The 23,384-nt window shown below is 45.8% G+C and overlaps 1 protein-coding gene across 2 annotated transcripts in view; it reads right to left on the reverse strand.

Annotated features, from left to right (window-relative positions):
* Nucleotides 1–23,384, reverse strand: part of DNAH10 (dynein axonemal heavy chain 10) — a 149,779-nt gene that overhangs the window by 51,011 nt on the left and 75,384 nt on the right. For both annotated transcript variants that reach the window (XM_081252370.1, XM_081252371.1), the window contains 12 exons: nucleotides 21,377–21,565; nucleotides 18,663–18,809; nucleotides 17,889–18,080; nucleotides 16,164–16,282; nucleotides 14,423–14,581; nucleotides 11,417–11,552; nucleotides 8,963–9,085; nucleotides 7,400–7,534; nucleotides 6,870–7,086; nucleotides 4,153–4,272; nucleotides 2,916–3,061; nucleotides 508–660 (listed from right to left, as the gene is read on the reverse strand). In XM_081252370.1, coding sequence (XP_081108496.1) covers nucleotides 508–660; nucleotides 2,916–3,061; nucleotides 4,153–4,272; nucleotides 6,870–7,086; nucleotides 7,400–7,534; nucleotides 8,963–9,085; nucleotides 11,417–11,552; nucleotides 14,423–14,581; nucleotides 16,164–16,282; nucleotides 17,889–18,080; nucleotides 18,663–18,809; nucleotides 21,377–21,565 — 1,836 coding nt within the window. The remainder of the gene's footprint in view (nucleotides 1–507; nucleotides 661–2,915; nucleotides 3,062–4,152; nucleotides 4,273–6,869; nucleotides 7,087–7,399; nucleotides 7,535–8,962; nucleotides 9,086–11,416; nucleotides 11,553–14,422; nucleotides 14,582–16,163; nucleotides 16,283–17,888; nucleotides 18,081–18,662; nucleotides 18,810–21,376; nucleotides 21,566–23,384) is intronic.

Raw genomic sequence — 23,384 nt, forward strand, 5'->3', positions numbered from 1 at the left:
TAGATTTTTCAGGGAAAAAATGGTTCTGCAGAAAAGATATAAATCTAAATCCCAGTGCTAAGAAAACTTTGCACCTCTCAGGCTCTGGCCCCAGAAACACACCCATTGTGCACGCTAAAGTTCCCTTTCCTTGGTAAATCCAGAGGAATCCTGCGGAAGTGCCTGCCCTCATGCTTCCCATGTAAATGGGGCTGAGAGCAGCATTACTGCCCGAAGTACAGCTCATTTGGAAATCTCTCGCTCAAACATATGCTGAATATAGTTCAGAGGCTGCCTTGCTACCTACTTCCCTCCTTTGAGAAACTACGGAACACAATCTAAGGAAAGGGTCTCTCTGGTTAAGAAGACACTTCCTGTCACACTGTCCTTTAAGCCGGCTCCTCGTAACCTGGGCCCTGCAGACATTGTGCAGAATAGAGACAGGCGTTCTCACACTCACCCACTCCACGCACACATGGCCACACAAACACAGCACACTGCCCCGCCCCCGCCGTTAACCCCACCAACCTTTGGCATGTTCATGTCATCCATGAACACCAGGAGGCGTTTCCCCATGGGTGGGCTGTACGTATCTTTGGTTCGTTTTTCCACGTTGGCTTCGAAATTTCTTTGGATATCCATGGACGTGGTGCGGGAGGAGAAACTGACCATTAACACAATCTGAAACAGAAAGCGATTATTCCAAAAGGTGGTCTTTTTTTTCACAGTACCTGCAGGGAATGTTTGATCATAAGCTAGCATCTATTTTGCAAATTCGTTGGTATCTGAACCAACTTTTTTATAACGCAGCGTGAGTCTGAACTTCATTCTATTTTTTAGCGCTAAAGCAAGAATTCCTCTTTCCTCTTGGCAGGTTGTATGAGTCAATAACTGGTTGCCAGGTGTGACAATGTGGACTGGGGGACAATGTGGACTCGGGGTGGGGCTTGGCTCCACACAGTTCTAACCAGGTGACCTCAGAACCATCACTTAACCTTTCAGAGTCTCATTTTTCTCATCTGAAAGATGATTTTAATGACATCTTCTTGGACTACTTCATAGAGTGACTTTATCATGTGAGATGAAATACACCAAGGTGTTTTCAAAATGACAAAGCAATATTCAAACATAAGTTACTATCATGCCTGCTACATCTTAATAAATAAGTCAAAAACAGCATGAACAATCACTAGTTAGTCCTCGGAAGGAACCACTGAGAGAAAGGTGAGGGAGGCCCCCGATCCCTGTGTGGGGCGCACATCCTCACGCACTCGTACTTGGGGCTTCTCCCCTGCCCCTTCTTGGAGCAGTGGGTGAGAGTTCACTGATCAGTGGCTCCGACACTTAATTATGCACCAGAGTCACCTGGAGGGCAGCCTGATGGGGTCCCATCCTCAGAGTTCCCGATTCAGTAGGTCCCAGTGGTATAAACAAGTTTTCAGGTGATGCTTATGCTGTGGGTCCAGGGACCACACTTTCGGAACCGCTGCCTTAGATAACACCCTTCTAACAAGGTGTCCACAAGTGCAGGTGCACCTGAGCTGAACATCTGAAGGTGAATGTGCTTCTCTTTGTCATGAGCGTATCCAGATATGTCTTGTTGGGCCGATAAGCACCAGCTGCTGAGTCCCGGCGGGAAGGGTCACAGCGGGGGGGCTTCCGACTGCAGGTTCCCTTTACTCCATAAACTGGTAGGTCCTTCTGGCTGTAGACATCCTTTGTGTGCCCTCCACAATGGCATCCTCAGAGCTAAATAAACCATGCTTGCACCTGCTGGTATGTGAGTGACCTTGACCATCCATTCATGGGCAGTGCAACCCAGTCCCGCCCACATCCCTTACGTGCCCATCGCAAAGCTGGGCTGACCACTCCCCAGCCCAGAGGGCCACGTGGCTTCCCGGAGCCTCTTTGCTCCTGGAGGCACCAGCCTAAGGGAGAGTCAGAGGAAAGCCGTGCGGAACTGTCTCCCCTCTGAGGTTCCAGAAGGCCAGAACAGGAATTGGGAACTTAAATGACGGGCAACATGAACAAGGAACTGAGTCAGTGTGTGGACTGGGGACAAATATATGACAGCTGGAGATCTGGAAAATCACAGGCAGCTTCTTGGAGGAGATAAGAGTCTTTACATGGTTACTAAACATAAAGTAGAACTTGTTTAAAGCCAAGAGAGCTGCAGTGGTGAGCAGGTGGGCCCTGCAGGACCACGCTGAGTCACAGAAAGGAGAAATGCCACGCTCCTTCACAACATCTCGGTGCACCCGGCACATTCTGCACGATCGTGTTTCATGTATTCATTTTCACGTTTCTCTCCCCTCCACAAGATTGGGCCTTAACAGCCTTGTTCACTGTCGTTTGCCCTGGGGCACCCAGGCCCTCCCATGTTTGACAAGTGGCTGGAGGAAGGAGGGGAGAAACCACAAAATGGTGATGAGGAATGTGAGTGCCAGCCTCCAGAGGACTCCCAAGCACCCTCACCTCCAGGCACCCGCACCCTGTGTAGCCTCCTCCCACGCTGTATCAGGGTGGGCCATGGTGGTTTCTGTATGACCCACAGAATGTGGCAGAAGCGATGGTGTGTGATTTCCTGGGTCATATGAAGCATTGCAGCATCTGCTTTGATATCCTGTACATTCATTCTGGGGGGAGCCAGCTACCATGTCAAGAGGACACCAGCAGCCCTTGGAGAGGCCCACATGGTGGGGAACTGAGGCCGACCATTTCGGAAGAGGGTCCTCCAGCCAGTGTCAAGCCTTCAGATGACCACAGCCCTGGTCAATCTTGCAATCTCATGAGAGAGCTTGGGCTAGAACTACCCAGCTAACCCACTCCCAGATTCCTGACCTGCAGAAACTGACATAGTGTTTGTTTTATGAGCTGCTTTGTGTTGGGGTAATTTGTTACACGGCAATAGATAACAGATACAAATAATGACTTACATTAGTCTCTTCATTCAGGTTTTTAAGAAAGTTCTGGGTAGTGGCTGTCTTGGAGGTGCCAGATTCACCAACCAAAAGAACAGGTTGCCTAATCTTAACCATTTGTTCCAGCGTCCAGGTAGTACGGGTTGTATCCACCGTATGAACTAAAGAATATATGAAGAACAGGAGCATCACAGAAATGCCAACAAGGTGTGCATTGGGCAACCTGGAGTTTCACAGGATCCCATAAATCCCATAAAAAGCATCAGCAAAAACCCAAGAGGTGACCTTGAAAACGTATATATATATATATATATATATATATATATATATGGGTGAATTCATCTTAGGAGAACCTCACTACCCCAACCATTATTTTTAATAGCTTTATGGAGGTGTAACCCACATAGCATAAAATTCGCTCCCATTTTAAGTGTATAATTTGATGAGTTTGATACATTTCTACAGCTGTGTCATCATCACCACACCCAGGTATAGAACACCCAAACTGTTTTAATATCCAATTCTGATTTATACTCAGGATATTAAAAACTCAGCTTCTCCACTGCATATGTCACTCACTTATCACTTGTCAGGACTTGGTTTCCTGACCAACAATTTCCTCTGAAGAGAGCATAAAGCCTCAAAGTCAGGTCTGGCTTACTCCTGCATGGGCAATTTTTAATCCTGATTGGTTCCTGAGAAAATACGTACACCTCACTCTAAAAGAACTCTACACAAACCAAAATCAGATATTCGTTTTGTGAAATGCTTCAGCCTCTATGTTATCCAAATAGCCACAGGTGTGCACGTAAAATACGACTCAATACACAACGCCCATGGTACGCGACTTCTCAAGGCAGCATCTCTTACAAAACTCTGCCTTGTTCATTCCTCTTTCACTCCTGCCTTCATCCCTCCCCACGTCCAGCCAGCTCTACGGGGCAGAAGGGAGCCTGTGCAAAGCAACGGGAAGCAGACGAGCACCCTACCTCTTGCCCCGGCCTGTCAGGATCCGCCTGCCCAGGGAAAGAGTTGAGAGGCACAGACATCTGAAGATGCCCACAGCCAGCAGCACATAAAAGGAATCCAAAGTGCCGCCCTCTTGGAAAAGCCCATGGCTCACGTTCCTCAGTTTCTCCCAACCAGCACTCCGGGTGGGACTCAGAGTACCACAGGGACCTCAGGATCTTTTTCCCTTCCTCACAGAATGAGAACCATACACGCTTAAACCGAGGGTTTGGTTCTCACTTACCCAGGATGTCAATAAATTTCCTCTCACGGGAATGAACATACTCTGGAACTAATTTATTCCATGGTATCCATTTCTTCTGTGTGGGATCAAAATGAAAGTCAAACAAGGTTGGAAGGTGACCTGTAACAAATAGTGGTCTGTTTCACTTCGATCGTGGACATGGAAATACAGAATCAGCTTTGGCACATGCTTGAAATGAACTAATGCTATTTGCTCCCTGGACAGAAACTTAATTGAATAGACAGATTAGGATGGATGGATGGATGGATGGATGGATGGGTAGATAGAGATAGATAAAAATGGATGGGTGGATAAAGATAGATAGATAGATAGATAGATTTAAATATAACTGGGCTAGGGAACCCAGGAAAAGGCTCAGAAGGGAGGGGACTGGAAGTCAGAGCTGTGGACATGGTGAAAAGTCTCATGAAGAGTGAAAAGAGGGTCTAGGACCAAATCCTGATGTGAGGGAGGGGCAGAGGCAGGGGACGCAACAAAGGAGCCTTTGAAGGCACGGCCAGGATGGAGCAGGATGGAGGAAGAACGTTTTAAGGAGGCAGAAAGTGGTACCCTGTCCGCTGCTGGGACAAGGTCGGGGAAGCAAAGCCCAGAAGGGGTCACCAGATCCGGCAACGAGAAGGCAGCGCACGTGCAGTCTGGGAGGAGCAGTTTGGGTGGAGACGTCTAAGAGCCTGTGGGAGGGGATTGGTAGAGAGGGACAGATGGAAAATACAGGAGAAAGAGGAGAAAACCAGTGAAGCCAGGAGCCTGATAAGGAGGGCGGGGTAGACCTCGAAGCACAGGGCGGGTCCAGCTGGGAGCTGGCCTCCTCTCCCCTGAGAAAGGAGACAGGAGAAGAGGGGGGCTGGAAAAATTCCTGTCTGACGGTGTCCGTTTATCCTGTTGAAGGAAGAAGGAAGGTCACCTGCAGCGAGAGGGGAGAGGGCCATGTGGAGATTTGGAGGAAAAGGGAGATGAACTGCCCCTGTGGGGACAGGAGAGGGAGTTCAAGTTCAAGACTGAAGTTACGGAGGTGCCAGGCTTCGTGGCTGTGTGATTGTCTCGGTATCCCGCAGCCCCGGGAGAGGCAGAGAAAGCAGGCTTGGGTTTCCTCAGAGAGATTCGACAGAAGGGCAACTAGGCAAGAGGGGTTGAAGCGACAGGGCGGCAGAGGGGGATCCAGAAGGTTCAGAAGGTGGTAGGAAGAATGGCGGGGGGCGGGGGACAGTCCCCACGAGGCCAACGGGGGTCACGTGTGGCAGGAATCACAGACGCCGACCGTGAAGCAGGGAGCGGGAGGTGTGCATTTATGATGCAGACAGAACTCGGCCAGGTGTTATGAGCTAGGATGACGTCGAGGGACCCGGAGCCTGGAGCTGAGCGCAGAAGGCACCTGGAAGGGGGTTGTCTACACGGCCATTCAAGTCCCCAAGATGAGAGCAAACTAGGGAGAAAGACCAGAGCGGGAGCAGCATCGTCTCTGATAGCAGCAGCGTGTAGCCGGCGTGGTGGGCGTGGCTGGGAAGCAGCCCGAGCCCGCCGCCAAAGGAGACTCGGGGTCCCAAGAAAGGACAGGCAAACCACTCCCCAAAGACCATAGACTTTTCAAATTGGGGTAGAGTTGTTTTACAATGTTGTGTGAATTTGTACTGTACGGCGAAGTGGAGGTCCCTGTGCTACACAGCAGCTTCTCATTAGTTACCTATTTTATACATAGTAGTGTGTACATGTCAGTCCCAATCTCCCAGTTCATCCCATCCCCGTTTCCTCCCTTGGTGTCCGAACAAAGACCAAAGAATTTTTTTTTTTTTTCTTTTTGGTACGCGGGCCTCTCACTGTTGTGGCCTCTCCTGTTGTGGAGCACAGGCTCAGCGGCCATGGTTCACGGGCCCAGCCGCTCTGCGGCATGTGGGATCTTCCCAGACCAGGGCACGAACCCGCGTCCCCTGCATCGGCAGGCGGACTCTCAACCACTGTGCCACCTGGGAAGCCCGACCAAAGACTTTTAAAACATCTTTTATTTGCTCAATGACTCTCCGCTAGAAAGACCTACGATCATTTTACTTTGAGCTTTAAAAAGAACAGCCCAGGTAATGATTACAGAATACAACTTAGGTCTCCCTGCCAAGCCATATTCAAATGTTATTAAGAGACAGACAAAGAAGGAACCTAGTGTTAGCTATAGTTCTTGGAGAATGCCACATTTTCATCGTATATGGTTCCTTGAGGATGCATATTTTTCATGCAAACAGTTAAACCTTAATATAATGATTTCCTATGAATGATCTGCAAATCCACACATGATTGTCTACTGTGCAAACACTCAGGAATAGAGCAGATGAATTAAGCGGTGGAATTTTAGAGAGAAAAAAAAAGAGAGAGAAGCCCAAAGGAGAAGAAATTCAAAGCCAAGCACAACATGGAATTTTTAAAGAGCTTAAACAGAGTGAAGGAAGCAAGCGCCTAAGCTAGGGGGGGAAAGGTTAGACTCAGTAAAAAAGGCCATCCAAGGGAGCCGGGCTCTGCTATAGCAGTTCACGCATTTGAACGTCTCCTGAGGGTACCACCGGGTGCTCTGACCGTTGCACATTTCTCTACAGAAGCAAACAATCTGGAAAACCCATACAGGCATACATATGGAAAAGCAAGGTCACATCCTCTTAAAAACCTAACCAAAAACAGTCTGAGCAGGAAAACAAGCTACCTTTGGTTCCTACCTGGCAGTTCCCCAGGGTTGGCCCAAACCCCTTCTGTATCAGCAGTAGGCAAAGAAGCGATGCGTTTAATACATTCATCAAATTTAGCCCTTCCATCCTCAAGCAGGGAAGCGCCCAGAGAGCAGCACAGAGCCTCTAAGAAGTAGCACTCCAGAAGATCATGGTCCTCGATTTCTCCCTCTAGTAACGAATCCAGCATCTTGGTTAACTGGGTTACCTGGTTCACAGGAAAACACCTGGGTCAGTCCATATATTCCACACACCCCCACCCGGGTCAGTTCTGGTCATAAATCCCGGGATCCCAGATCCCAAAGCGGTGGGAACTATATGACCCGCCATATTGGTTTCAACAGATGGAGCCCAGTATCTTGTCTTGCACAGGGTCACAAAAGGAAGTATTGTGTCTTCCTTGTCAGTAGCTGGCAATGTTAGAACTTACCCATCTGGCACCTTTGCTCCCCTTGAAAGCCCACTGGGGGGTCCACCTTTAGGGAAGAATTTCTTTTTTGCCGACAAAGACCCTTACTCACCATATTTAGGCTTGTCTGCGGAACTATTGTCTTCAGCTTCTCTCCTTGTCTTCCATCCACTATTCCTTCTGCCATCATATCAATGAGATAGGGTACATATTTCTCAAACAGACTCTGTAAATCACCTTGCTCCACCTATGAAAGAGCAGAACTTCAGAGCATTTTCAAGGGCTCCTTTATTTAAATGGAAGTTCGTGGGAAGCTTTGCTTGTAAAAAGACGGGGTGAGAGGGAACTTCCCTGGTGGTCCAGTGGCTAAGAGTCCACACTCCCAATGCAGGGGGCCCGGGTTCGATCCCTGGTCAGGGAACTAGATTCCCACATGCCACAACTAAGAGTTCGCATGCCGCAACTAAAGATCCCGCGTGCCACAACTAAGACCCGCCTGGCGCAGCCAAACAAATAAATAAATATTAAAAAAAAAGAGGGGGTGAGCCATATTTTCTGATGAATGAGAAATTTGGCAGGTGAGTAAACTCTGATAACTCATATATCCGTAGAGAAATGTGTCGTCTGTAATGCTCTTTCATTTCATCATGAAGCCTTTGATTTCACTGACCTGGGAGGGAGGCGCCATAACAGGTCCCATCTGATAGAAAAAGCGCAGGTTATCTTAGAGTTCAAAAGACATGGCCACAGTCATTGAGCAAAGAGTGCAAAGCAGTGGAAGGTCCTTCTCCCTACCAAGGCATTGAGGACCACCAGGGACTGCATGGGTGGTCATCCCCCATCTGACAGGGTGCCTCAGATGGTCCCATCATGCTTCCCTTGGTCTTCTTTGGGGTAATTATGTCCTGGTTTCCAATTCGCCATCAGCCTAGTGGTCCTTCTAGAGATGCATCCTGTGTGGTCATGGTGTCCCAGGTGTGGTCAAGCCACAGCGTTCACATGACTGTCATATCTATCTCTGCAGCTTTCAGTGAAGCCCACCATTAAGACAGTACACGTTTTTGAGCAGCCATGTGATACGTCACAGGGTTTGAGGTCAACTGAAACCATCAGATCTCAATTCCATGACAAACTAGGTCCTTCACACACTGTATTCACCCAACTGAGCAAAGCAGGAGGAGCTGGGCACCTAATAGAGACAAGTCTCCCAACTCCTGGGCTTGGCTGGATAAGGGGTTGCCAACTACAATGCATAAGCCAAATCTGGCCTGCCACCTGTTTTTGTAAATAAAGTTTTATTGGTACATTGCTAAGCCCATTCCTGTACTGTGGCTGCTTTCATACCACAATGGCGGGGTTGAGTAGTTGCAAAGAAACCATATGGCCCGCAAAGCCTAAACTATCTACTCTCTACTCTTTCACAGAAAAAAATTTGTTGCCCCCTGGTCTAGACTATCAAAATCACTACCTATCCCAACTGCTGTGAATTATCTGGAAATCTAATAAGGGTGTCTTCCATGTTTTTATCCAACTTATTGATAACATTAAGTGCTCAAGATCCTAGGCAGGTCAAGGTCAAGGTCATGGCCTTCAACAAACATCCCTCTGAGTTATTTTTATCCAACTAGCCACCAATATTAGTAACTGGTAAGTTCATTTTGGGAATAATTTTCACCTTGTTTGGTATTTGATTAACCCATTTTGTCCAGTATGGTTGATATTTCAAGTTTTTAGGATCCACATAAACCATTCCACATCTAGACACAGTCGCAGGGGAGGCATACTGTAAATCTCCAACCTGGAGAAATAAACAAAATCAGTGTTTTCTACAGCTATAGACAACTGGAATACATGTTTTAAAGCCATTCCTTGTACAAAGTTTTTATAAATGCATAAAACCCAAGTCATACTCCAATTAACAAAGCTTTTATGAGGGTTCTAATTGAACACTTAGGTTTATCATGGGAAGATTATGCATCTCTGATGTAGCACTTTTTAAGTTTCTTTTACCATAAAATTAATATGAAAATTAACATGCTGTAGAATATCTGACCAAAATTAAAAAGTATAAAGAAGAAAATAAGTTAACCAAAACCCCACCACCAAGAAACAAACACTGTTTTGGAGTGTTTTCCTTTCAGTCTTTTTTCTTCATTTTTTATATCATAATTGAGATCAGGGAATATGAAACTTAATAAGTATGCATCTAACAGCAATATTAACACACCAGTCTCTCTTTATCTGAAAAAAAGACACAGTTCAGTCAGTCAATAAAATAATGATATGCATAAATACTCATACATCGACAAACTTTGCAGGCCAAGTTAGGAATGGTATTAGCACTAAGCTAGAGTGAAAGCAAGTCTCAGGACCACAGCTGTGAAACAGGTTCAGAGGATATGAAAGTTTGAAAAATGAAGATAAGATAAAGGCAAATAGTGAGAGAGAGAGAAAAAAAAAGGCAACTATAAACTCCAGCCAAAAAAAATGGCTCTAAAAGAAAGTAAATGTATCACAGTTCCTGGATTTCTTGCTTCGCTAGCAAGTATATCACAGTATACTAGTTGGCTCTACAGTAAATATTTCCTTATTCATAATGATGTAAATATGTTTACTGGTTTAACTGACTTAGCAGTATAGTATTCTACGGAGGGGAGGTGGGCTGATGGTATAAAAGATGAACCCTCACTTTCATAGCAGTCAGTCAACAGATAATGTGAAACCTTGATAAAGGAAGAAATAGCACGCAAAGTGGGTTCCTTTAGACACTAGAGTAACCATCAGAAGAAACAACTCAAGTGTGAAATGTAGTTACCTCTGGGATACAGTGAGGAGGGATGAGAGCAGCAGGTAGAGAACAGAGTTGTACTCGTCATAACTTCTTCTGCATTGTTCGGGTTTTCTTCAGTCATCTATATTTATAACTATTTTAATAAACATTTTAGTCTACAAATAACAAATGCAGGAGAGGGTGTGGAGAAAAGGGAACCCTCCTACACCGCTGGTGGGAATGTAAGTTGGTGCAGCCACTGTGAAGAACAGTATGGAGGTTCCTTAAAAAACTAAATATATGATCCAGCAATCCCACTGCTGGGCATATATCTGAACAAAACTATAATTCAAAAAGATACATGTACCCCAGTGTTCATTGCAGTACTATTTACAATGGCCAAGACATGGAAACAACCTAAATTTCCATCGACAGATGAGTGGATAAAGAAGATGTGGTACATATATACAATGGAATACTACTCAGCCATGAAAAAGAATGAAATAATGCCATTTACAGCAACATGGGTGGACCTAGAGATTATCATACTAAGTGAAGTAGGTCAGAAGGAGAAAGACAAATACCATATGATATCGCTTATATGTGGAATCTAAAATATGACACAAGTGAACTTATTTACAAAACAGAAACACACTCACAGACATAGAGAACGGAATTGTGGTGGCCAAGGGGGAGGGGGATGGGGGAGGGATGGATTGGGAGTTTGGGATTAGAAGATGCAAACTATTGTACATAGGATGGATAAACAACAAGGTCCCACTGTATAGCACAGGGAACTATATTCAGTATCCTGTGATAAACCATAATGGAAAAGAATATGAAAAAGAATGTATATAAATGTATAACTAAATCACTCAGCTGAACAGCAGAAATCAACACAACATTGTAAATCAACTGTACTTTAATAAAATAAAATTTTAAAACAATAAACATTTTAGGGACTTCCCTGGTGGTACAGGGGTTAAGAATCCACCTGCCAATGCAGCGGACATGAATTCGATCCCTGGTCCGGGAAAATCCCACATGCTGCGGAGCAACTAAGCCCGTGCGCCACAACTATTGAGCCCGCGTGCCACAACTACTGAAGCCTGCATGCCTAGAGCCCGTGCTCCGCAACAAGAGAAGCCATCACAATGAGAAGCCTGCGCACCGCAACAAGGAGTAGCCCCCTCTCACCACAACTAGCGAAAGCCCACGCATGTCGATGAAGACCCGAAGAGCCAAAAATAAATTTAAAAAATTAAAAACGTAAATAAAAAATTAAAAGTTAAAGAGTAAACATTTTAAATTTTAACTAAAAGAAAGACATATTTGAAATTATTTTTCATCACTACTTGCCTCAAAGAGCAGGGCACAGTGTGCTTGAAGCCGAATACGTTCACCATTGGCCAACGTCAGCAGCTTGTTGTCGTCCATCACAGAATTCATGTTCTCCACCCACAGAGCGTCCACATCACCATCAAATAAAATATACCTGCAGCAACCAGAGAAAAGTGAGCCATGTAAGGCTTCCAATTATGGAACTTGGTGTAACCTCCCTGTTCACGTTGAACGTCTTTTCCCAGGGTTTTCTTTTTGTCTTTTTAAAAGATATATATTTTTTTGATGTGGACCATTTTTAAAGTCTTTATTGAATTTGTTACCATATTGCTTCTGTTTTATGTTTTGGTTTTTCGGCCGCAAGCCATGTGGGATCTTAGCTCCCCGACCAGGGATCGAACCTGCACCCCCTGCATTGGAAGGCGAAGTCTTAACCAGTGGACCGCCAGGGAAGTCCCACAGGGTTTTCTAACCAGGATCTGAGATACAGCACCCTACTTGGTGCTTCTAATAGTTTATATATATATAAACTATTCGAGTTAGTCACCAACATTTAAGAATCAGGAAACCTGACCCAACAATCTGGATTCCCTGCTTCCCTGGCAAACAGGAAGGTCTGACCGTACAGACCTGCATTCCCGCATGGGAACAATGCGCTGCTGCTGGTAGTAGCTGCCCATGAAGACAAAGTGTCCCAGTCCACCTCATTCTTTTCTTAAATCTGAGCATCAGCTGCTATTTTCCACTGGTTCGGACACCTAGTCCTCTTATGGTCAAGTTAAAAGGATTTCATATACCCATGGGTACGGGATTGAACGGTGGCCCCCGTAAGATAGGTCTATCCAGAACCTGTGAGTGTGACCTTATTTGGAAGAAAGGTCTTTGCAGATGTGATTAAGGGAAGGATCTTGAGATGAGGCCATCCTGGATTATCCAACAACAAGTATCCTTACATCGGGGGAAGCCACATGAAGACGGAGGCAGAGATTGGAGGGATGTGGCCATAAGCCAAGCAATGCCTGGGGTCCCTAAAGCTGTCAAAGGCAAGGGAGGACCTTCCTCTAGAATCTTCAGAGGCAGTGCTGCCCCAGCTTTATTTCAGACTTCTGGCCTCCAGAAATGATGAAGAATACATTTCTGGGTGGTTTTCTTTAGCCACCCAGTTAACGGTAATTTGTTACAGAGGCCCTGCAGAAGCTGATACACCATGTAACTCGGCCCATTCACTCTCCCTGATGCTACCTGCTGGGCCCCTAGGAGCATCTGCATTTGCAAAGCCCTGGTTTACACACCATCCTTCTTGGCAGGAGATCTTACTTTGGCTTCAGGGCCTCCGGTGTTCAAGCTACGTGACCCTTCAGTTCTGTGGCTATAATGGGTTACATCACAGTAAAGCCCAGCTCCAAAGGAGACTGTGTTGGACAGGGGGATTCTACCGTGTTGGAACGCTGATTTCATATTGCTTCCATTTAATTCACTGATAGGAGTAGCTGGATTTTTCCAGCATTAACCTTTTGGTTTATTTTCTTCCAGTATTTTTTTTAACTTTTTAATCTTAAATAATTTGAAACTTACAGAGTTGCAAGACTAGACTAGTACAAAGAAGTGCCACATGCCCTTCAACCAGATTCTCCAGTTGTTAATTTTGCCCCATGCATGCTCTTTTGCTCTCTCTCTGTTTTCCTGAATCATTTGAAAATAAGTTGCGGACATGATGCCCTGCATTCCTAAATGCTTAAGCATGTTTCCTAAGAACAAGCACCTTCTCTTATGTAACCACAGTACAATTATCAAAATCAGGAAATTTAGCATTGATAGAATACTATTAGCTAATATACAATCCATGTTCAAATTTCACCAACTGTCCCAAAAGAAAGTCTCCATTTTACAGCATCGTAGGGAGACTAGATTCAGGCTACAATCAGTAGATGCTAAAACCGTCGGGTGAAGGTTTGATGAGGAATAGGGTATTTACATAGTCTTAGGGTATCTCCCCACACCTTGCATACCAATTGCAGAAGGAAAAATGGCAGACACCACCCTAACCTGATGATCAAAGTTAAAATCACCAATAAGGGGGCAAACCAGTATCACGTGCTTCCGATGAGATGCTGAGAAGGGCACCATGTCCCTTCTGAGAGATTCCTGCAAGGACATGTAGCCTGCATCCAATTACGAGGAAGCAACAGACAAACCCAAACTGAGGGCATTCTGTGCCGCAGCTGGCCTAGAATCTTTCAGAACGTCAAGGCCATGAAAGATAAAGAAAACCTAAGGAACTGCTTGAAATTAGAAGACGTCAAGGAGATAGGACAACCGAGCACAGTGTGAAATCCTGGACTGATCCAGAATCAGGGGAGGATTGCTAAAAAGAGGCTGTTCCAAAAGTCATCAGTTGAGACGTTAGACTCGTTATTTAAGGGATTTTTAATTAATGGGGTTGGACTAGAATATACAATCAGGATCATCCCTGGGTTGACTTGACAGGTGTCACGGGAACAACTAACACTGGAGAAGACTTTTTACCAGATGTTCCAATAGAGCATTTCCCCTCCCAGCCTCACTAGACCCTCACCGCGGTGGGCAGTGATTGGAGCAGGGCAAGCAGCCTCAACCACGCCTGCAGCTCTGAAGGGTGTTCCAGCACTTTCCACGATGTTTTGTTGCCTTTCCTTGACTTAACCTTGCCGTATAGGCAGCCTGGTGTGGTGCCCCTGTTTGAGGGCTTGGACTCTGATGTCCCAAGTTCAAATCCCTGGCCTTGGGGCAAGCTCTTTCCTCCCCTTCCCTGGATCTCAGCTTCCTCCATGGTAAGCTGGGATCCATCGTAGTCAAGGAGCATGATTTAGACAACACATAAACAGCACTGAGGTGGCACCTGGCCCTTCGTGAGCAGAGCCTCCTGAGTCTGTTTGCTTCCAAGCATGAAACTACAGTACTATATACATCATTTGTTTCTTCGTAAGCTTTGGCTAATTCACTACGAACCCACCCAGGCTCTCCCCTCCCTACAAAGATACTCACTTTCGCTCCTTCTTATCCGTCGGCTTGTTGATCTCCCTGAAGATGTTGGACAGCACCCCATCTGTCCAGTCTCGGGTGGTGGGGTCCAGGATGCCGTAGAGCTCTGTGACACTCATAGCCTTGGGGTTCAGGACATGCAGCTTTGTCACCAGCCCAAGCCTAAATCGAAGGAGAGGTTTCAGCCGTGGCTCAGGCAGACTAAACGCATTAGGAGAACAATCTAGGTCACCCATGTGGGGGATTAGATCCCCTGTGTTTTCGATCCAATCTGAAATTTAAAATGCAAACCATCCAAACTCTGCACTGGGCTTCCCACTCTCTGTTAATGACTTATACTAAACTCAAGGGAACCACCTTTCACCAGGAACGTGGCCCCAACACAAGTGAGGTCTGAACTGATAACATGGCTTTGACTTCTGAGGGCAACAGACGCTAACCTTCATGTATATTTCATATTTGTGTATTTACATATTCATGCATATGGCACATTCATGTAAATATTTCACAACTAGTGTATAGGAGATTACAGTCACCAGGATAATGTAAAACCTTTGAACTCCTGATGTTCAATCCCTCATAGTTACAGAACGACATCTGCTCTGCGTTGCTGGCTTTACAAACCATGTAGACAGGGTATTTCCCAGTATAATGCCTGTAAATTCCTGCAGTGCCATGGGATTAATTCATCCATAGAAAACTAAAGTTCACACAAAACATAGTTTAAAATTAACAAAATAAATAAATAAAAATAATAGTGGCATACCTATACTCACATCTGTACGTGATAGTTCTATAAATTACCTAACGATGAGTTAATTAAAGAATGAAATACAGGATGGCTATGGAATAACCCTCTTAAAATCAGTAAGCCACCGTCCACTGATTTCCTCATGAGAAACATACAAAGAAGGAAGAAGAAATGACAGTCACTCAATTGGATTTTATAGCCTATTAGAACTGGTAAAGTCACAAAGATTATAAGGCTTGATTTAGATTTTTGCTGAAACAACAGCATGCACTGAAATCTTTCTGGAATGCAGCTATTGCTTAGGAGAAATGTGAGAAGTCAGAAAACCCATACTCAGTATAAGGGCATAGATTCACCACAGGTCTTTATGATATTCTATATCAGGAGTGTGAAATCACTTTTTCCTTCGAGTAGTATAGCTCTTGCAGGGCTGGTGATGATAAGGCATTTGGGGAAGGGACACTCTTTTTGGCCACTCTGATACCATAACAGTGTCGCCTCATGGCGGGGGGTCCTGACTGACTTTAAAGGAGCAATCTGAACGCCAAGAAAATACGACCTAAGTTAATTTTCAAAACATCCTTATAAGATAGTTTTTGAAATACTCATTTCACAAATAAACCTATTCACAGTCTGATGCACAAAAGGCTAACTGTTTTGCCTTCTAAAATATATCAACTAAATCAGCAATAAGACAAGTTAAGATGCTCTGGGTTTGGGACTTCCCTGGCCGTCCAGTGGTTAGGATTCCGCACTCCCACTGCAGGTGGCACAGGTTCAATCCCTGGTCAGGGAACTAAGATCCCGCAAGCCACGTGGCGCGGCCAAAGTTAAAAAAAAAAAAAAAGATGCTCTGGGTTTAAAGCGGGGGGTCTGGGACAAACATAACCTCCCAGGAAATCAGAGAGCAAAGTGGGACTGGGTAACACCGCCACCGACCTCACCGTGAAACCACCATGGCAACAAAGCCCTCCCCAAGGATGCCATACTCACTTGGTCTGGGCCTGACACAGGGCATTTATGACCACGGACTTGCCCCCTCCCGTGGGCCCCACCACCATTGTCGTGTGGCGGGTCATCATGGTCTCGAACATCTGAACCACCTTATCCACCTGTGGGACAAGCATTGGCAGCTGGGTTAAAACACAGCTTTTTGTTAAAAACAGCTTTATTGAGCTAGAATTTGCACACCGTATAACTCACGCATTTAAAGTGTTTCAACAATTCAGTGGTTTTCAGTATGTTTGAAAGGTTGTGAAACCATTACCACGTTCAATTTTAGAACATTTCATCACCCACCCCCCAAAAAAACCTCTGTGCTCATTCGTCATGTCTCCCAAGCCCGTTGCCTCCAGCTCCTGGCACCCACTAATCTACTGTCTGTCTCTATGGATTTGCCCGTTTTTGACCAAAAAATGGAATGACATAAATGGAATCGTGCAGTACGTAGTTTTGGGTATCTGGCTTCTTTCACTCAGCATCGTGTTTTTAAGGTTCACCCATCAGGGAAGCCTGTGTCAGCACTTCCTTCCTTTTTATGGCCAAATAATATTCCATTGTATGGATGGATCACATTTGTCTATCTCTTCATCCGTTGATGATATTTGCATTATTTCCACTTGTTGGCACTTATGAATAATGCTCCTATGAACATTCATGGACAAGTCTTCATGTGGATAAATATGTTCTCATTTCTCTTGGGTTTATACCTAGGAATAAAATTGCTGTTCCTCATATAGTAACTCTATGTTTCACTTCTTGAGGAACCACCAGACTGTTTCCCAAAGTGGCTACACCATTCTACATTCCCACGAAAAACACATCTTTTTAAACAACCACCTCTAGAGGAAACCACCAGGGCCAGGAAAGGTGCACAGAGATCTCTCATCTGTGGTCAGTACCCGCTGCCCCGGCCTGAGGCCTCTGGGTAGCCTGATGCCCCAAGGTGGCCTGTCCAGAGGCAGCCACCCCAAACCTGCAGCTTTGGGCATTTACGACCTGAGCAGAACACTTTGGCAATAATGTATGGCTTACAGACAACATATACAATCTCACAGGCTTCAGATGATCAAAATTTTACTTGTAAGATCTAATTTAAAATTTTTTCAAGTGTGGCTCCGGGGGGAAAAAAGGTGGGGTGGGGAGAGAAGATTAGATGGTTGGGCCCCAAAACAAAATACTTAATTTATCTGATCACATTATGCCAGAAACATTTTTGGAAGGTGATATATCCATACTGTGGAATATTACTCAGCCTCAAAAAGGAAGGGAATTCTGACACATGCTACAGCATGGATGAGCCTTGAGGACACTACGCTGAGTGAAATCAGCCAGACACAAAAGGACAAACACTGTGTGATTCCACTCATATGAGGTCCCCAGAGGAGTCAAATGCCTAGAGACAGAAAGTAGAATAGAGGTTACCAGGGGCTGAGGGAGGAGGGGGGGAGTTATTATTTAATGGGGACAGAGCTTCCGTTTTGCACGATGCCAAACTCTTTCAAAACAACACGAATACATTTAACATTACTAAACTGTACTAAAAATGGATAAAATGGTCAATCTTATAGTATGTGTACTTTACCACAATAAAAAAAGAAAATGGGGGTGGGGAATGGTTAAGATGGTAAATGTCATGTGTATTTTACCACAATTATTTTTAAATGAAAAAAAAAAATGGAAAGGACCCAGAAAAAGCCATCCTCGGCACCATTTTACCTGGACAGGTAAGACAACGTAGCCATTTTCCTGGAGCACCTGTTCTACAGCATCATTGAAATCGGGGTAGCGAACCCGTGGGCAGTCCAGTCCAGGAAACAGATCGGAAATCAAACCAAGGAAGAGAGGGACGTCTTCAAACACGAACTTGGGCAGGTTCATGTCTCGAAGGGCCCTCATAAGCACCATATCCTGGATGGAGCAAAACACAGACGTCTTCAAAGATGTTTCTGAAAGCCCCCAGGGCTGGTCTAGAAATCCTCTTATGAAGTAGACAATGAAATTTTATATGAAATATCAAACACAAAGCATTCCAAGTAGAGTTTCTGGAGAGACACACGAGTCTATTGCCCACAGAGTGGCATTGATCAGACTCTGTTTTGGAGTAAGTCCCGTGTGAAAGAAACATGACCGCCCCTCTGGCTTTTATTGCAAAGAGGAAATAACGCCTGTTCGTGTTTTCTAGAGCATTTTGTTCATCCCCACCCCTCCAGCCCGTCATCCTGCAATTGTAGATTGATCATTATCATTGAAGTATCACAAACACTGGCACCATGAACACATGGAACTGGACCTCATGGTGATCAGCCAAATTCGAAGAGAACAAGGTAATGCAGAAGAGACCAAATGAAGGCCAGACCAGTAAATGAAGTGACAGGTAAGAATAAAACTTTCTCTTGATACCTGTGCTCCCCGTCACCTCCATGCCAGCATTTATTCAATACACATGAACCAAATTAAAACACCAGAGAACTTACGGCACGTGGCCCCTACCTCCCTAAGTTCAGAAGAACCTCTCTTCAGCTCACCAGCCATCACCAACACTGATTTAAGGGCTCTGAGTCCAAAATCATAATGATGTTGCTTGGAGAGCTGCTCCCGGGCCAGCTTATACAGAACGGTCATCTTTTTGGCCAGAGCCTTTTGTGATAAAAGACAATGAGAAATAAATGAGGAAAATGCCCTGAAAACACCAGAACATCATGACACAGAGAAAACTGACATAAAGGTGTTCAGATGAAGCTGCTCTACAAACCAGCAAATCTTGCCTCCAACAAATACCAGGATGGGTCCTCTGTTTTTCACAGTGACAAATTATGACCTAATTTAAAAGAACACCAGCCTTACCAGACAGAGTGGATGACAGTCCTTGAGAGCCAAGGAAAATCTTAACCACCTTAAAGAACAGAATTCATACAACTTTTTTTTTTTTTTTTTTTTTTTTTTTTTTGCTGTACGTATACAACTTTTTAAATCATAGCGATTACACTCCAGAAATTTGCTTCCTTTGACCTAAACATGTTATTAAAGTTTTCTTGTACCTGTTTTTGAGGACAAGCCATCCACCTGGTCTACATCAAGGATCCAACACTTGCTGGTCCCTATGGATGGCATGGGGACTTTGCTCATCGAAACTAAGAGCCAGAGATCTCTCCACTCTGGCTCAAAATCCACAGACAATAGGATTGGCAATAAGAGCCTTTACCAAAAAACTGCAGAGAAGCAACCTAACAATCCTTTATCTTAAAAATATTCGCGGGCTTCCCTGGTGGCGCAGTGGTTGAGAGTCCGCTTGCCGATGCAGGGGACACGGGTTCGTGCCCCGGTCCGGGAGGATCCCACATGCCGCGGAGCGGCTAGGCCCGTGAGCCATGGCCGCTGAGCCTGTGTGTCCCGGGCCTGTGCTCTGCAACGGGAGAGGCCCGTGTACCGCAAAAAAAAAAAATTCGCTATTTTGCACTTTTTCCAGAACCTTCCGGGGAAATGTATGTGCATAATCTTTTTATACATATGTTAAGAGATGATAAAGGAGTTATCTCTCTATATATATATTTTTTAAAGCCACATATTCTCAAGGGCACGAGGCTTAGTGAAAAAAGCCCACCTGAAAGGGTTACATGCTGCATGATTCCGAGTATAGAACATTCTAGAAATGATGCCATTGTAGGGATAGAGAATGATTGGCAGTTGTGAGTCAGAGGTGGGGGCAGGCTGTGACCGCTAAGGGCGGACACGAGGGAGCGTCTCTGTGGCGATACGACGTGCCACGTCTGGACTGTGGCTCCAGGTACAGTGACTCCCCTACATACAGGCCTTCAAGTTGCGAACCTTCAAAGGTGCGAGCGTGCGTTTGCACGTCCCCTCACGTCAGCTCACGTGTCTGGCGAACATTGCCACATGCGTGCATCCTCTACAAGTGGTTGTGCTTTTTAGTGTACTTCACAGTACTGTATAGAGTACAGTAGTGCAGTATCTTTATTTCTCGCCTGTTCACTCGATGCCAGCCCCTGGATGCCAGCTGCTGAACCGTACTGCTGTGCTTTGCAAGGTCCTGTACTGTAAGATTAAAACTGTTTTCTTGGGGCTTCCCTGGTGGCGCAGTGGTTGAGAGTCCGCCTGCCGGTGCAGGGGACGTGGGTTCGTGCCCCGGTCCGGGAGGATCCCGCATGCCGCGGAGCGGCTGGGCCCGTGAGCCGTGGCCGCTGAGCCTGCGCGTCCGGAGCCTGTGCTCCGCAGCGGGAGAGGCCACAACGGTGAGAGGCCCGCGTACCGCAAAAAAAAAAAAAAAAAAAAAGTTTTCTTTATTTTTTGTGTTTGCTTGTTTTTTATGTATTATTGGTGTGAAAAGTATTATAAACCTATTACAGTACAGGACTATAGAGCCGATTGGGTACCTAGGCTAACTCTGTTGGACTTATGAACAAACTGGACTTATGAACATGCTCTCGGCACAGAACTCGTCCGTATGTAGGGGACTTACTGTATTCTACACATGTGATTATATGTCATAGAACTATACACACACACCAGAGAGAGAGAGAAGGTGAAACCTTGTGGAATCCAAATAAAGTCCGCACTTGAGTTAATAGCATTGCGCCCACATCCGTTTCCTGGATTTTTTAAAAAAATATTTATTTATTTGGCTGCACCAGGTCTTAGTTGCAGCATGCGGGATCTTATTTTTTAGTTGCTGCATGTGGGATCCAGTTGTCAAACCCAGGCCCCCTGCCTTGGGAGCGCAGAGTCTTAACCATTGGACCAGCAGGGAAGTCCCAGTTTCCTGGTTTTGATGTCATCACTGCGGGAAGCTGGGTGAGCGGTACCTGGAACTCTCTGGACTACCGCTGCCATCTCTTGTGAGTCAAATGATTCCAAAATAAAAGTTATAATTTTAAAAAGAGAGAAAGGGAGGACTTCCCTGGTGGTTAAGACTCCACACTTCCACTGCAGGGGGCACAGGTTCAATCCCTGGTCGGGGAACTAAGATCCCACATGCCGCGCAATGTGGCCAAATAAATTAATTTAATTTAATTTAAAAAAATGATGTACTCCCAGCTTTAAAAAAGAGAGACAGAGAGAGAGAGAGAAAAGGGAGAGAGACAAAGCAAAACAATTTGAAAAGCCACACGGAATGAAAACGTCCCAGCGCCCCCATCTGCGAGCAGACCCAGGCGGGTGCAGGGACGCCTGGCGCTAAGGGACCTCACCTTGGCCCCGAGGAAGCCCTCGGAGAACAGCATGATCTCACAGATCTGCTGCAGGTCAGGCACAATCACCACTACGGGCCGGAACAGGGCCTTCACTGACTCGGGCAGTTCCGTGCGGCCCGCGTAGCCGGGGTTCATGGTGATGAAGATGCCCATCCTCGAGTCCAGGGAGATCTCCTGCCCTTCAAACTAGGGGACGAGAGGAAAGGAAGGAAGGATTATGCTGCTGGCCAGCCTACCACGGGGCAAGGAGGCCTGGGGAGCCGCATGGCTCTTCCTTTCATGGGTACAAGACAGACACCCCCATCTGTCTCTTGCCCTTTCCCGGTGATAAATGCAGAGTCCTCGTGCTTACGGCCTCAATGTTCTGGGGTGCCAGCCTCAGCCGACCCCCAAACTCTGATGTGAATCAAGGGTCTGTCCACTTGAGAAGTAGCTGATGTTGGGAAAGTGTGCAGCCGGGGGTTGACTCGAGGCACTGTGTGACCTCCAACAGGCCACTTACCCTCTCTGAGTCTCTGTTTCCTTCTCTGCAAGGTTGTGGCCGTTAAACGAGACAACATAGTCCAGAGCACCCAGTCCACTGCTTCGCACAAAGTGGATTTTCATCCATGTTAGCTGTCATTTCTCTCCCCATTCCCACCTTCATGCTGGTCTGGCTGCCTGGGTGTCACCTGGACCCTTCCAACAGAATCCCACCTCAGCATCCTTCAAGAAACCAGCCTTTGTCCTCCAGGGGCCCCAGGGACCCACAAAATGCAGAAATCTCTATATTTTGAGTCTCTTTAGCCTACAGTTGAATTTCAACTGTCTTAACTTTCCTCTCTACTAAGATTTTACTATTTTATTTCTTTTCATGGTCCACCAGAGAGACAGACGACAGATGTTTTATTTTTATGAGGCACAGGCTGCCTCAGTGACGAGAGGGCAGCCCAGCCTGAGAGCTGATGCTCCGCAGAGATGGAGACTGTCTTGCCTCTCAAGTCTGCACTGAGACTACACTCACCCACGCCTCAGTATCTCATGTGAGTCCCAGATCAACCTCTGGAGACAAGACACAGTCCTGCTCTTAAAAACACAGGCTTCTAGGGACTTTCCTGGTGGTCCAGTGGTTAAGACTCCACACTGCCACTGCACGGGGCGTGGGTTCTGTCCCCAGTCAGGGAACCAAGATCCTGCATCCTGCATACCACACAGCACGGCCAAAAACACAAAACAAAACAAAACAGCTTCTAGAAACCCAACGCATTGCAGGCTCAATATGTCTCCCATAGAAGTAGTAAGCTCAGCCCTAAAATGTTTCAGAAGAACTAATTAATAGAAATCCATCCAGAATCCTCAAACGTTTAACAGTACCCAGTTTACATAATCTCTTGACCACGAGCCCTGAGGTCCAGGGAGAAAGCAGGTGGGGTGCAGGGCCACAGAGGTGTCCACAATGGAATCCTCACCAACCCATGCTGAATCTGGGTCCTGAATCTCCCAATGAGGCTCTGTGGGGCCTTGGAGGATGTACAGGAGTTTTCAGGTGAAGGAGAAAAAAGGACAATTCCAAGCAGATAGGGATGCATATGGTGTCCCAGGGCACGGAATGTCTGTGGAGCAAGTGGCATAAAGTGACAAGTGTTCAGGGCACGCAGGGGCAAGGACAGTGGCCGGAGGAGCAGTAGAGCAAGCTGGGATCACAGTGTAGGGAAACGGTCCAGCCATTCTGGTCCCTGTTGTCAGAGAACTCACTCTGGGCTACCTAAATTACATAAGGTCCTGTTACTCCAAGTTCTCAACCAGTTTAATCTGATGTAACTTCATACAGACATCCCAAACTTGAGTCTACAAATGTATTGTTGGACGGGGAGAGATTAGTAAATTCTCAAAAAATTTTTAAGTTTGCCTTTTCACTTTGGTAACAACCTTAATAATCTTCCTCATTATAATGCCATAATTTTACCAAGTACAAAGGCAAATTTTCTGGTTCACTGTGATAATTTCTACGGAAGATATTTTGATT

This window comes from Mesoplodon bidens, assembly GCF_964165515.1.
Source record: "Mesoplodon bidens genome assembly, chromosome: 13".
NCBI lineage: Eukaryota > Metazoa > Chordata > Mammalia > Artiodactyla > Ziphiidae > Mesoplodon > Mesoplodon bidens.